Source organism: Rhinopithecus bieti, unplaced genomic scaffold (assembly GCF_001698545.2).
Source record: "Rhinopithecus bieti isolate Rb0 unplaced genomic scaffold, ASM169854v2 scaffold_5982, whole genome shotgun sequence".
Taxonomy (NCBI): Eukaryota; Metazoa; Chordata; class Mammalia; order Primates; family Cercopithecidae; genus Rhinopithecus; species Rhinopithecus bieti.
Genome location: NW_016805132.1, coordinates 2552682 through 2568894, shown reverse-complemented (window position 1 = coordinate 2568894; position 16213 = coordinate 2552682). Strand labels below are relative to the sequence as shown.

The 16213-nt window shown below is 37.4% G+C and overlaps 1 protein-coding gene across 1 annotated transcript in view; it reads left to right on the top strand.

Annotated features, from left to right (window-relative positions):
- Positions 1 to 16213, top strand: part of RAB11FIP2 (RAB11 family interacting protein 2) — a 39707-nt gene that overhangs the window by 20553 nt on the left and 2941 nt on the right. The window contains exon 4 of the mRNA XM_017871273.1: positions 10929 to 10974. Coding sequence (XP_017726762.1) covers positions 10929 to 10974 — 46 coding nt within the window. The remainder of the gene's footprint in view (positions 1 to 10928; positions 10975 to 16213) is intronic.

Here is a 16213-nt window from a genome sequence, read left to right as displayed (position 1 = left end):
GTTTATTTTTGAATTTGATACAAGGGATGGAAATTTTTTCTCTTTCTTGATTATATGTATTATTGCTGTTCTTTGTGAGGATTATGTTGATACTCTGATACAAAGGATGCACAAAGCAAAGTCTCTGTCTTTAAAAGTATAAGCAGGTAGGTATAAAATGTGTAATTAATTGTCCTAGTTGTAAATAACTGTCCTGGGTGGTACAGTTGGTAAGTGCTGATAGAGATAAAAATTATAGATTAGGTGGGTAAGATTAGGCAGTCTAGGCATTACAGAAAAGGTAGAACTAAGAGTCTCGAAGGATGGATCTGTGAAGACAGAGAGGAAAAGATAAATGAGAAAAGGTAGAGAGGTAAAAATGAATGTGTGAAGTGGTTCTCAGGGACCCAGCCTGCCTTAAACAATTAAAGGTTGGAAGTGGTAGTGGAAATATGACCTTATTAGTATGAATTTAGCATACCAGAATGAAGAATTTGCATCTGATTCTATAGAATGTATGAAGGGTTTTCCATATATGACTGATGTGATGAAAATACTATTTTAGGAAAACTCAGAGAACCGTGCCATTGCTGTTACATACGTAATAATGCCAGAATCGGAAGAGTTGCACACAAACTCAGAAAAACTGCATTTCCAAGTGTGATTTTAGATTCCGAGCAAAAAGTTTTTGTGGTGAAACATTTTAATGATATAACTTACAGAAATGGGACAACAGTGAAATTATTGTGGCATAAGAAATTTGCAGATATTAATGTGTATTAGAGGTACACTCTTTAAATCAGTGGGTACCTGTTTTAATTGTTCTTTGAATAGTTTCTTTTTTTCTTCATGCAGAAACATTTTAAAAAGCTGACTGAAAGTTGTATAGTATAATGTACAATTTATAAGAAGATCATTATATTCAGCTGTTGGGGGATGGCCCTGGAAATTGTGTTTTACACAAAACAATATATTCTTTTCTGGCAAAAATTTTATAATTTAATAGCCCCACTGAAACAAACTCTTGACTGCCAAGAATGTTTTACGGCTTCTCAACTTGGGTTGCAGAGTGGTGGAAATCCCCCAGTCACACCAGCAGTTGCTTCTAAGAAGCAAGTGTAGGAGCCTGTGGCTTGCGTCACCCAACTGTGAGGCCCCTGGAAGTCTGGCCGCCTTGATGTCCCTCCTTGAAGGCTCTGCAGTCATGGCTGGGGCTAGGAATGTGGGTGCTTACTGGCCAGGGGCTTCGTTGCAGGCTGTTCTTAAACACCTGAGGCCTTCGTGGTAACCAGAGGACACCATGACTTCTCCAGAACATAGCTTTGTCATAGGCCCACACAGAGCCAGCTTGGGGTGCTTTTGGCCAGGGTGTTGTGGGCCTTCTGGCTTTTTTCACCTGCTTCACAGGGACCTAGGGATACCTTGCTTGCACCCTCATGGAAGAGTCACATCTCTCCAGATTATCCTTATACTCTCTACTTGCAGGAAAAGCTTGATCAAGGCTACTGGGTCTGTCTTGATAACATAGACTGGCAGAGTCTGTGCTGGCTTTGACTTGCAGGTGCCTTGCTCTCGTCACTCCTGCTCACTGTTTTGCTGCTAAAATGAACAGGACTTGATTACACACACACACACACACACACACACACACACACAATGATGACTAATGGATACGTAGCAGGTGGTGGGCAAGGGTCTACTCAGGGTAACAGGCCAAACACAACACAGTTTCCCAAAGTGATACATTTCCTAAAGATCTAGGGAGAAAATACTCATTTTATATCAAAAGACACATGATTATATTAGTAAAATGCAAAACTTCATCTGAGTTTTTAACTTGAGATGTCAAATTTTATGCTTGTTGTTGGATTTATTCTTATGTATTAGGGATATTAAAAAAAAAAAAAAAAAAGGGTGAGAAGCTTAGTTTTAAAGGAATGGAGAACTTTTGGAATCCATAGGCCTTATGTTGAAATTTGTGGGTTGTTTGACTGTCTTTGAAATAATTATTTCTATTCTTTTTTTTTTTTTTGAGGCAGAGTCTCACTCTGTTGCCTAGGCTGGAGTGCAGTGGCGTGATCTCAGCTCACAGCAGCCTCCGTCTCCCAGGTTCAGGCAGTCCTCCTGCCTAAACCTCCCGAGTAGCTGGGATTATAGGCACATGCCACCACATCCAGCTAAGTTTTGTATTTTTTAGTAGAGACGGAGTTTCACCATGTTGACCAGGCTGGTCTCGAACTCTTGACCTCAAGTGATCCACCTGCCTCCTCCCAGAGTGCTGAAATTGCAGGCATAAACCACTATTTCTGTTCTTTACCAGGAGAAATGTGTAAGTTAGACTTGATTGACTATTATATCCTTGACAAACCAAGCCTTAATTTCATAGACATCTTGAAATCCTCAAGTTCTAGGAGTTTCACCAACAACATATTCATCATTATTCATTATGGAGAAGCAGCTAGGTCTGAATTTGCTGTCCATGATCTTTGGTGTCACTGACCACAATTTTTAATTGTCTTGCCTCTGAGAGCTCATAAAAGATACCCCATGAGAATATTAATAAGTAAATTACTGTTAATCCCCATAGACATTTATGTATTAGGTTCTGTTTTGTCATCCAAGTTTTGGTGTACATGCCCAGTCCCAGGAGACAGAATGTAGTCCTTTCATCTATAATATCATTAATTTGATTTGGTACTGAGTTTTTTGCTTTTTTCTAAAAAGAAAGAAAAAAATATTTAGTTTTGTCTTGCCTCTTAAGCCTTATTTGCATGTATAATAAACATAATTGGAATGTGCTAAAGATTCCAGTGAAATCTCTCTAGTGGAATCTCTTCGGGCACTTCATTTTTTTAGAGCTTTGGAAAGAGGATTGTTAAAGAACATTAAAAAAAAAACCCTTCAACATGTAACCTCTGTGGAATAAATGTTTTCAGGATTTACCAGAAAAATCTATTAATCTGTATTGTGTCAGATACCTATCCTGGTAGACCTAGTTGGCATACTGGATAAACTGGCTGATTGAATTGATTCTACTGGAGGTCTACCAATTTGAAAATGTGCTTTAATTCCTATTGACTTAAATATGAGAATAATTCTTTCTATCTTAAAATAACTGAAAACACTCCACTAATGTATCATCAGGTATAGATATAAATAATCTTTCTTATTCAGGAACATTATTTCTTCCACTCTTTGGGGACTTGGGATCTTGTTGGTGGAACTTACATTGCCCTACCATTGATTTACTCAGTCAACTCACCCGTTTTTACACATTTTTGTTAATTACTGGTTATTAATGTATTCAGCATACTTTTGTTAGGAATCTTTCATGCTGGCACTGTGTCAGATGCTAGGAATGAAAAGAGGAATGAAATATGGTTCCTTCCTTTAAGTGGCTTGCAGTAGAAAGGGAGGGGATCCAGGGATAAGATAGATGCACAGAAGCAAACTTTTATACCATGTATTTGAAAAGCACTTTGTCAAACAAAACATTTTCATACTGATTTCTTTTAACCCTCTTTTAATTCTGTGAAATAGATGGTAGCATTTCTGTTTCACAGTGAAGTGGATTGTTCCTCGGCATTAGGGGGTGGGCAATAAGTCTGGAAAGGTAAATTGGATAAAATCCAATGGGCTTTGAAAGCCAGACTAAGAAATTTTGTCATTATTCAGGAGGTTGGAGGTCAAAAGTTTTGTGACAGATGAATAATGACGTTAGACTTGAGCTTGAGAACGCCATATTCAGTATGAATAGGCTGGATTGGACAAGGAGGGATGGGCAGAGACTGAAGAGGCTGTTGCAGTAGTCTCAACAGGAGGCAATTTGGTCTTATGGTCAGAAAAGTAGCAGTAAAAATGAGCAGGGAGTAAACGATGAGAGTTCTGTGGCAGAGGCTGAATGGTGAGAACATGGCAGTTTATTTGTGAGGCATGTAAGCCAAAGACTGGAGTGAAGGGTGTCTCTGAGGCTTCACCTTGGGTGCCCAGGAGATTGGTGGTATGAGAAGGAAGAAAACCAGACAGAACTGGTCTAAAAGACATGATGATTGGCCTTTCAGGGACAGGTAGGATATTCAATCCAAGATTTTGATCAGACATTTGTAAACATGATATTATAAAGGGTAAAGAGATTGGTGGTTGAAAAGATTTACTAGTCCTCCATCCATATAGGGATGGTAGTTAGTGGTGAGAGAATATGAAATCACCAAAGTGGAATAGAAAATGCCTGAAAACAACCTTAGGAAATATCCAGTGTTCCCCACCTAAAGGTGAAGAGGAAGATAACAAAGAAAAGGAGTGATTGGAAATATAGGAGAAAAGTTAGGCTACCAGATAGCAAGAAGAGTGAGTCTCTAAAAGGAGCAGCCATTTGGTATCACATGGAGTTGAGAGATTAAAGAGTGAGGTGATTTTAGTGAAAATGATTTGTTGGGGGCCTTCGTCAAAGAAGCAGTGAGTATTGGTGGTGTGAGTTGTTTCAGATTAAAGAATATGAATGAGTCAAGGTAACAAAGTCAGCAAGGGCTACTTGGTAGGGTTTAGAGATTGGCAAAATAAAAATGGTAGATTGGGCCGGGCGCGGTGGCTCAAGCCTGTAATCCCAGCACTTTGGGAGGCCGAGACGGGCGGATCACGAGGTCAGGAGATCGAGACCATCCTGGCTAACACGGTGAAACCCCGTCTCTACTAAAATACAAAAAATTAGCCAGGCGAGGTGGCGGGCGCCTGTGGTCCCAGCTACTCGGGAGGCTGAGGCAGGAGAATGGCGTGAACCCGGGAGGCGGAGCTTGCAGTGAGCTGAGATGCAGCCACTGCACTCCAGCCTGGGCGACAGAGCAAGACTCCGTCTCAAAAAAAAAAAAAAAAATGGTAGATTGTCCAAGAGATAATGGACTGTCAGCGAGTCCTAATGAGAGAGGTGAGTAAATACAGGTAGATTAGGAGACAACTGGGATGAGGGTGGGAGGACACCAGCAGGTCTCTAGGAGAGAGGGGGTGTCAGGGGTGAGATTGATCAGATGGGATTCTGATTGTATGAGATTTTATGGTGTAAGATTTTATTGATTACTGTTCCTTTGGAAACATGTTCGGAGAAATTCAGTTTGTGAAAGTGTGTTATGAATTGTAAGACAATATGTAAGTGTGAGGTGGTATTATTCAAATCCAAGTCACTTGAAGTAATTTTACCATTTTACTTACTGCAGGAGCAATGAATCTTTAAAAATGCAATCCTAAATGGAAAATAATTTTGAACATAAGTACTCTAGCTCTGTGAATATGAAAAGCATATTGTTAAATGAAGGCTAGGAGTTTGTGTGTGTTGGAGGGGGCGGGGAGGGGAGGCTAGCAGTGAATTATTTACAAAGTAAGAAGAGGGTATGCATATTTTGAAAAGAAAAAAATGTTAAAATAAGTAGTTGTGGAGCATAAGTCAGAAATTGAAGTAATTATTTTTCTTTAGTTCTTTTCTAAGAGAGAAATAGAACAAACCTTTGTCCTTAATTATTTTAAATTATTAAGTGAATGGTTTATGGCATTTATTTTATATTCATGTATCAGTTAAGAATCCTAATAGGAAACAAATGACACACTCAAATATCTGAGGAAAGTTTCGTGGAGAAGGTGTCGGCAGGGTTAAGGACATCAAGAAGGGAGGGTACAGCACCAGGGACCAGCACTGCATGCTTAGCTGCAGCTGTGGCTGTAGGTAGAGATGCTATTGCAGCCCAGCAGGGAGGGAGGGGGGCAATGGTGGGATGGGGCTGGGGGAAGGGGAGTAAATACCCTGCCTCCTATGCTTTCAGTGCTCCAACCTCTTGGAGGTGCCTCCCAGTGGCAGAACATAATAAGCCAGTGGGCCAGCCCAGGTGATACACTCTCCAGAGGTCAGGGTCCTGGGGTGCAGGGAGAGGCAGAGTGGAGCAGGAGGGGTAAACAGAAAATCAAGAGCACAGATATTTCCAAACCTGTTGCATTTCAGCCATTATTCTGTCTCTTTTAGACTAAATCTAAGACTTTTCTGAATCATTATTTCTGATTGGAAGAAGCCTCGTGAAATTGTACTGGACTCCTCGAAACCAGCCAGCAGTGAGCTCACAGTAGAACTGACAGTTTAGAGCAGCTCTATGGAAGAAGTAGAGCTTATGCCTAAAGAGCTTGGACCGTGGGGTGGGGCTGCCTTTCTTGTGTCCTAACTCAGCCGCTTACTAACTATGTTACCTTGGATAAGCGCCTTACCATCTCTGTGCCCATTTCCTCATCGGTAAATGAAGATAAATAGAGCACTCACATCATAGGATTGTTACAAGGATTAAGTGAGTTAACATGCAAAGTGCTCAGAAAGGTACTATGGTTAAAGTCCAATAAGTACAGGTGCTTTTAGGATGTTATTCTACGCTTCATTATTGACGAAATACACGGGGTGTTTCTCTCTTCCTCCTTTTCGACTCACTGAAGATTTTTGTTACATTATGTCACAGTTCTCAGGATATACCTTTGTCATGAAAGTGAAGCCCCAAGTCTCTAGAGCCCACTCGGTTAAACAAGATCAGTAGGACACACTCCTTTGAAAATAATTAATGTCAGTTATTCTGTGATAGTTTGAAGTTATATTTATTTCCCATACACAATAAGGAGTTGACTGGCGTTTGAGAAAGTTACTCCTGTCCTGCCCCTTCCCTCTTCCTCCTCTTCCCACCTCCCAGCCAGGTGGCACACCTCCTGGATTTCACATTTAATTTGAATTCACTTCTTAATACAAAATGAGTCAATGTGTAGACCAAAATGGACTTTGCTTTATAATTCCAGCAGTAACGGGGTTTGGAAAGAGCTATTGTGGAAGGTGTAATAGTACTCTAAAATACTCTAAAAATAACTTATTTTTAAATGCCCTCCAAAGAGCTTGTTGTTATGTGACTTCTCATTGAAAGATTTAAAAATCCTAGAACCAGGAATTTACAGTTTGCATTGTCTCATAAAAGCACTGTTAACCAGTTTTAATAGATCTTTGTTCTTAACGTAGGATTTTTTTTTTTTTAAATCTTTGCAAGCACTGTACACTTTTTACTCTGAATAGTTTCTCCTCCTTAGGTATTCTTGTTCCAAAAGAAGACGTATGTTTAAGAAAGAGAAACAAACCAACCAAAAAAACCCACTTTGATCACTGCCAAATGCCATAGTGATTACTGCGGTGATCAGGTTTTTTGCTCTAATGATTCGGTTATTTTCTGGCTGATATATAGAAGATTAGTCCATAGCACAAATTAAAGGACAGTTTCAAGTCCTCACTGATTTACTTCTTATCTCTTTACTTATTTATTTTAACTTTGAGGTAAATTAACAAGTGATATTGTAGAAGAGATACTAGTGATTCCTAGAAATATTTGAAAACATTTCAAATTTTAGAATTAGAGTTTACTAGGGAAAATTCTTTAATATTTGGAAATATCACAAAGTAAAACTATTGATGCTTTTGCGGAAAAACTTCAGAATGTTAAGGTAGATCATTTTATTTAAAACAACTTTTAAAATACTAATTTAAAATGTTTAAGTTCTGTAGTTTCATTTTACAAAGACTCCTTTTTAAATGTGAATGTGTCTAGGTTTATTTTGCACCTGACTAAAAACACCATTTTCCTTAACCTGTCAGCAGCTCGGCTGAGCAGTCAGACCGGATTATTCAATATCTTGTCTGACATGAGGACGGCAGTCCAAAGAGAAAGATATCACAAATTGGTGCCACACTTCAATAAATAGAGACATTTTATTTTTCACCAAGCTAATTCAATCCAGTTCAGTTAACTCTTTCTTCCCCCTTAAGGACAGATCAAAAAAGGCAGCCATGAATGACTGTGTTCGTCAAGTGTTTGACACGTCAGTGTGTGATACAAAGCAGACCACAAGGGAGGGGTTCTGCCTTTAGACTTCAGACAATACCCGGTACAAGAGCCTCTCACTCAGATCTGCTCTGTAGGGAGCTGGAGAGAGTGGCTCAGATCACTCAGGTAGAATGAGAAGTAGCCGGGCTTGCCGCATTGCATACCCTTCCCCTTAGAGTTGTGACTTTTTCAGCATTCTTGGGAATTCTCAGGCATTTTTGAGCGGCCATTGAGTTACATTTTAGTTTTATAAGCTGTGGTTGGCTACTACATATCATTAGTTTTGTGATTTTCATAAAATCTTTGTCCTAAATGTTGTTCCTTGTAAACCCTTATTGCAATAAACATAATACCGATATTTCTGTTTCTTGGTTCACTGATTTCTTCCTGAGACATATACTGAAATTTATATAGTCATAATACTGTTCAGTCTCAAGGATGCAATGGGATGGATTGTGCCACCAAATATAAAATGTTTAAATATTTACAAGAAAAGATTAACATTGTCCAAAGATTACCTCCTGCTCTACAGATTGGGCCTGAGGATCGCGTCATCAGAACCTTTATGGGCTCCTGCTGACCCTGCTGCCTCGCTGCCAGTCTACTCTGTGTCCTGCAGCAATGCTACTGTCTGACAGCCCCAGGCCACGCCATATGTTTGCAGAGCCCTCCTTGTCTAGCCTGCCAAACATATCCTTCATGTCATTTTAAATCCTGCTTTTTCCATGAATTAGGCATTCCTTGACTAATTGCTGTGATAGAACATTTCATTTCTCTATGAGGTCTAAAAATTTAATTATCCAGAGTGCTCTCCCCCACCTCCCACAAGTACATCTCTACCATGTGCCTTCTCAAAATGCAACATTGTTGTTCTCTGATTCATCTATGTGGCCTATATATTCAGGGCTTCTGCAGTGCAGCCAGTGCTCACTAAGTAAATCTATATACAGGGAATGGGGCTAGGGCTGTGTGTCATAGGAGGACAGAGTCTAGAGCCCAGACAGCTCCACCAGCTGCTGATAGAATGACCACACACAAGTTACCTAACCTCTCTGTGACTTGTTTCCTTACCTTTAAAATGAAGATGTGGTAGATACTGGACCGTAAGACTACCGTAAGGATCATAAAGATTAAATGAGTTAATTTTGGTAAAGTACTTAGAGCAGTGTCTGGCACACATTGAGTGCTGTGTAAATGTTTATGAAATAATTATTTTATTTCATTATTTTATTTATGAAATAAAATAATGTTCTATCTGGTAGTCACAGTGCTAAGTGTTTTCCATGTTGTTAACTCATTGAATATTCACAGGAATCTTATGTGGTAGATACTGTTGCCATCTCCATTTTACAGATGAGGGAACCAAGACACAATCAAAGTTAAGTAACTTGCTCAAGGTCACAGGGCAGAAACAGGATTTGAATTCACACCACCTGGCTCCAGCCACTTCTCTGCTTGCAAGCACCTTGTATGCTGTTGGGCCTGAGTGTAAATCATTTTGTTTTTAGACTATCCCAGTCAGATGGGAGATGTAGCAGAATGTGTTTCTTGACATATTAGAAAACATGCTGTGAGATAATGGGGTAGGAGAGATGAATCCCACTGGACCCCCTGTTGGCTACCTTGGATTGAAAATCAGAGAAGATGGAAACCACATGTGTTAGCAGCTGCTACCATGGCACTCTAGGCTAAGGTGGACTGTGTGAGAATGCTTTTCTGGATTTGGTTTTTGTCTCTTAAGCCACTTCTTTGTGGGCTCTTGATGCTTTGCTGGTATAGTGACTTGAGTCCAGGACCATGCAGAACACCATAAAGATGTTGAGAAAACGTGCCAGCCACACAGGCCTTTAACTGGTGCATTGTAGGTTTTTAAAACATGTTTCACTCTCTCTACATGCAACCCAGCTCTGCTGAAATACTGAATTTATCCACAGGAGTTCTAGTTAGAAAAGGCGAGCAATCGCTTCTGGAAGCTAGTACTTCAAATCTTAGTCATAGCCAATGAAATCTTGGTTATATGGGAAACTCTCTGGAGGTGGTTGTACATACATGTGTGCCCTGTGCATCTTAGAGCATAGGATTTGTACATATAATTATAGATACTTGACCAACATTATATCCAGTGTCCAGACTTTTTGTCATACAATCAAAAGTTTTAAAAGTAAATTTCTTAAATCTTCAAAGGATCCCGGTTATTTTACTGTCAAGGGACAGATAATGAAAACATACATATTTTACAGTTGTTGTTTTGTGTGTGGAATAAAAAGGTTCCTAGGACACTAATGCTTTGTGAAGGTTTTAAAGGCTAATACCTTTAAGTGCTGGGTAAAAATTAAACTTGAATAGCACCGATGAAATATTTACTCGTCAGATGGCTTTGAAGTTTAGCGTCTTTTTGGTTGCAGTCCCATCTAATGGACATGTTTCAAAGAAGAAAATAGTTATAGCATTCAGCTGTGATGTTTTCTTCTCTGTGTGGAAGAAATCTGTGTTGTTTTGATTCATTTCAGTATTTAAATTTTCAAGACTAGCTACTTAGAAATTGCATTAACGAGATAAATGTTTCCCACAATTCTGAATTTTTTCTTATTGATAGGGTTATGTTTGAAAGCTGAGTTTTCTAACACTTTTGGCATTTTTAAACAGATTGCTTTCACTCTTTTATTCTATAATCTTTCCAACCTACATTTACTTAATTCTCCCTAGTTTTATATCAGAGGGCCTAAGGTGAGTGACTGTGTGTAAATATAATGGAAATCTGTTACACAAATTAGTTTTACAAAATATCTTGCTGGATAAAAGTGCTGTGTTTAAAATGTTTAAAACTTCATATTTCGTTCTTCAGTTCTGATAACTAAAAGTTTTCCTTCAAAGTTTAAAATTGTACTGATGCTTTAAGAATGTTGGGGAAATACTGGATTTTTTTCTACTTCTTGGATTAAATTTCACTCATCTGAATAATGTAGGGCTTTAGAAATTTGTATTACAATCTAGGTTAAAATTTTTCTATTTTTGTGTTTCCTCCCACGTGAGTTATGACACTTTTAACATTTGTTTGTGTTTTATTAGTTTTCATATGAGTCCAACAAGCAATGAAGACCTCAGGAAAATCCCGGTAAGTTGCTGAAGGGGTGAGAAAGTTGTCAAAGAACAAGCCGGTCTTTTTATCTGGCACACATTTCTAAAAATGCCTTTGTCTTCTTGCCTTCTGCCTCACTTACCTTAAGAATTGTAGCTTAGCATAGTAATTTTAGGAGAAAGAAAGTAAAATATAATCTTTGCTTTTAATATACAATAGGGTGTGACTCGTATGATCTATGAAAGTTCAAGCAAAATTGGTTATAATTGAAGCCAATTTAGAATATACATATTTTGTGTACAGACTGTTTTGAAATTAGTATGCAAGCTGTATGTCAGGGTCAAATTTGCAGTTATGAAATAAGAGCATGTAGAAAAGACTGTTTTTTGTTGTTGTTGGGACAAGGATTGAAGAAAGAATAAAGCTGCTTGTTAACATTCAACAATAGAAAAGCATCCTGGCAGGATAGCCAGATAACCAGGAAAGTATTTGAAAGAACAGATACTTTAGGACACTTATCTTTCTCATCAGAACAAAACCAAATATGTTAACAGGATTGGTAGCGACCACCTAAATCAACTCACGTATTTTGCAAGGATTATTCAGATCATCTGAACTTTATTGTAGTATTTGAAGTCCAGTATTTAATCTCTGTTCAGAGTTCCATTGCATCTGCAGCCAATTCTAACTATATTAAACGTAGAGAATAAATTACTTTACCAAAATATGGGCAAATGTTCTTGGTAGAAAACTAAATTCTCACTGAGTAACAGAAATAGAGCCTTTATTCCAAGAAACTGGTGGTTGCTGTTTCAACCATCTGTCCTTGATATGTGTGATCCAGATGTATAGTAAGAATTTTTTTAGGCAATCCCATATCACCTATTACTATTTTTTAGGATGTGATATGGCTAGAAGAAGCTCAGGTGGGTTTAGGGTTTATTTTCTAAACCATTCTAAATGCAGGTGTTTATCTTTAAAATTGTGGAAACTGTTATAGAAGCACAGGACTTTGTACTGTATTTTTGCTGTTTTATTTAAGTGATTCGTAAGTTTTGATGTTTTATAAATTCTCAAGTCTTTATAATATGGCAGTCTGGTGAGAAATGTGAGAAAATATGAAGTCAGCCTTTGATCAGATAGTAAAATGAATTCTATCAGGCGGTTACTTAATCTCAAACAAAATGCAACATCAAAAAAATCGATTTAATGTGTAGCTATTGTTTATTAAGTAACCTTAATTACAATTTCGATTGCTTGCTTGTAAATGTACTTTTCCAAATCTTGTAATTTATTACTATAAAAGCATCCTTAGAATTCTTTAAAGAAATAAAATGTGAAAATTGTTTTAGTTAAAGGATTTAAAGGTGATAAAAGAATCCTTGATGTGTGATTATTTTTCTCTGGAATACTAACTATTCTAAATGACAGTTAAAGGATTACTAGGTGTTGTTAATTTACTGCAAGATACAATTAAGAGGAGGAAGCGCATCTTCATACTGATCATGGTTGAAGAAAAGCATTCGAACAATTTTTATGTTGAAGATTATAAGATGTTTGAAGTAATTTACATTAAGTTCTCCAATAATAGCCGTCCACCAAGTTATTTTTTCTCCCTCTGGACATAGTATTTTGTAATTAAGTTTGTATGTCTTATATGCTAGTGCCAACACCTGTCTGTGAAAGCACAGTGTTTAAACAGGAGCAGTAGCCAGTTGAAAGGGCAGTGTGAGCTCTTTAAGGCCTAATTAAGAACTGAAAGGGAGATGAAGGGAGTAGGACAAAAGATGTGAAAGTAGCTGAGATGATATTCCCAGAGCAAAGTTCCTCATTAGAACAATAATGAGATGATCAGAGAATGCCAAGCCTTCACTTTTTTCTCTCCCTCTCCTCTAGTTGCCTTGGATGTCAGTTAGTACCCCACCAATATTTGGTTACCAGGACAACCTTTCTTTAAATCTTCAGTTATTTTGAGTCCTGATAATTTGCTTTTGTTTAAATTTAAATATTGTAAAAAATGTACATTTCCTAGTGTAAAAGGCTAGTATGTGTAAAGCAAAAATAGATCACTAGCAGTTCTCAAAATCTTATGCACAACTGTATTATTTAAAATTCTGGGTTAGCAAACTTCATGTAGTAATTCCAATATTCTCTTACCACACGCCACATCTTCTTATGTCTGCATAGAGACATTTTTAATAGAGGTAGGGTGGAAATGAGAAAGAGTTGGTTGTAAAAGGGGAAGAGAGAAGAAAAATATACATTAAATTTCAGAATAAGAAAACATCTTAAAAACGTAAGTGCTGTCTGTATAGAGTGTGCGGTGAGCAAAAATAGTGAGCACTTTGGAGCAACCATTTTAACTTGCGTTTGGTCTTTGCCAGCTTAGAGAGTTTTGAATTTTGTCAGTTTTTGCAAGAATAATAAAACGTATATTTTGAAAAAATAATTTTTATATTTACCTGAGAGTTTTCCTCTTTAAAAAAATAATTTCTGTAGAGCATATATTTTAATTTTCTATTGTTTATATTAATCATTTTATTTGGAGTTATATCAACAAACAAATATATATGTGTGTGTGTGTGTGTGTGGATTATATCAGTCAGTTTAAGAATCTTACGCCTAAAATTAGGTTTACATTCAAATATAGGATAAAATATGGAACTCAGCATGAAACTGTTTTTAATTATTTTATATTCTTTTCCAGAATATAGTTCATAGTACATGTGTTTCTAAGATGTTTTCCTGCCTAGAAACTTGATGCTAAAATTTGGGGTAAAGTTTTCACATGAAAGGACAAACGGAAAATTTATTGAAAAGGCCAGAAGTATATTTCCAAGAAATCTGTCTACACATTAATGTTAGATTGTTGTAAGGAAAAAAAAATAATATATATTCTAGAGTATGGCTATAAAGTATGACCAGTAGTCTGAAATGATAATTGATTATTTTGAAAGATTTAACTATTAATTTATATCATGGCATTAATTTATGTCAAAACACAAATTTTGACACATCTTTCATCTTCAGTGTCTTTAGAGAAATGTTACAAAAAATTTTTAACTACATTAACTGGTAATAGTCTTAAATATAACAGTGCACATTATTTTTTTAACTATTTCATTGCTTAATTAGTTTGGAGAAATCAGTTTATATATGTATAATTTTATGAAGATTAGAGAGACTTGAATAGATGCTTTTATTATGTTAAATAAAGAAAAGCATAAAGCAGTCAACTAATCAGTAATGAATCCCATTTAGCTTCCTTTCATTAATCCCTGCAATTCTCACAAGAACATGAATTTCTCAGTAAATGTTTTATTAGAAAAGTGAAATCACATTAGGCTTTATTAGTTTTAAAGTGTTATTTAGAAAATCACTTGGTATACCAGACAATTTTAGATTTGAAAGGGACCGTGGAGAACATCTCATCTGTCAGATAAGGAAAATGAGACCCAGGTTGCTTTCTCTCTCAAATTTATGCAGAATTACTTGGGTTGAAGTAAGAAACTTTAGCTTATTTTTAAGAAATTTCAAAAGTATACTGAACTCTATACTGTATCTTGTCTTTACTGTAGAAAGCTGCTTAACATAATCTTTTATAAGAATGTAATTAATGTTTATGTGTCTCTAAACTATATCTCATGACCAATTAAACTAGTAACTACATATGTGAGAGAGAGAGCGAGTGTGTGTGTGTGTGTGTGTGTGTGTGTGTAGACTTATAAAAGATTAATTGATCTGAGAGAGGAGCGTGAAGTAAAACACTTGTCTCTAGAATTGTCCTTTAATGGTTTTAGAACAACATTTGAAATGTTTTTAGGGATGAAGGAAATATAACTGAAACTTACATCTGTTTCCAGTTTCTAATGCTAAAATAAACTAAATTGTTTTAGACATATTTTATAGAATTTAAGCTCACTTCCCTTTAATATCCTCTCGTTTCATTCTTACTAACTCTGGTCTTTCATATTTCAGTAGCCCTATAACTAATCTTAGCCCCTCCAAATGATTCCACTGTTGCCATTTTACTTTTCCTGGAACATATCTTTAATCATATCCTTTCTCTGTTTAGAAACCTTCAGTGGCTTCCTATTTTCCATAGCAAAAGTCTAAAAATTGTTCATACTACTGTTCAGCATCCTTGGTGGTCTATTTCAAACCTACCATTTTAGCCCTTCTCTGCTCCCTGTCCTGTACAGTATTTTCCAGCCATTCTCTACAGAGTACCTGTTATTGGATTACCTGTTATGGCCACTATGCCTTGAGCCTTGTTTCCTTCTTTGAACAAGCAGAGCTCACTGCTTGAAATGTCCCATTAGGCATTTCTGCCTGCAAAATCTCGAAGGCCTAGTGCAAGCTGTATCTTCTCCACAAAGCCTGAGAGATTCTGTGAAACTGGAAAAGTTTTTCAGTCCTGAATGTATTCGCTTATCCTGGAGAAGGGGGTGTGCTTCAGTGACCCAAGCCTCAAATTGGTATCTGTACTCTAGCTTCTCTTTTTCTGGTCTGGTAAAGTCCTGGTTCCTTGGGCTGAGAGGCTGGGGAAGTAGGGAGGGCCAGTGAAAAGTTAAACTTTGGCTTTACCGGTGAACACCCCCAAACATATAGCACTATTAAAGTAGATCCTGAAAACAGGGAAAGACAAGTTTAATTCTTATGGCGGGCGAGGTCATTCTGCATTCACCAGTCCCCATTCCCCACCCTCCACTGAATGGATAGTATTCCTTAAGAGCAAGAAAACCAATTTCCTCAATATTTTAGTTAAGTTTCCTCAAAGCCAAATGGAAATATTTTAAAAGATAGTGATGAAAATCATTTTAAATTGTTGGGCTTAGTGAGAGAACTATGATTTAAAAAGAATAAAAAATTGCTTAGTTGTAATTGGGCATTATGTTTTACAGAATGAAAACTCTTAATGCTATACACTGTTAATAAAAGGTGATTTGTTACAGGGCCTTGATTAAATTCCTGAGATATTTTTCTTTCACTTTTGATATAACATTAATATTAGAATGCTTTGTAGGCCGGGCGCGGTGGCTCAAGCCTGTAATCCCAGCACTTTGGGAGGCCGAGACGGGCGGATCACGAGGTCAGGAGTTCGAGACTATCCTGGCTATCACGGTGAAACCCCGTCTCTACTAAAAAATACAAAAAGCTAGCCGGGCGAGGTGGCTGGCGCCTGTAGTCCCAGCTACTCGGGAGGCTGAGGCAGGAGAATGGCGTAAACCCGGGAGGCAGAGCTTGCAGTGAGCTGAGATCCGGCCACTGCAGT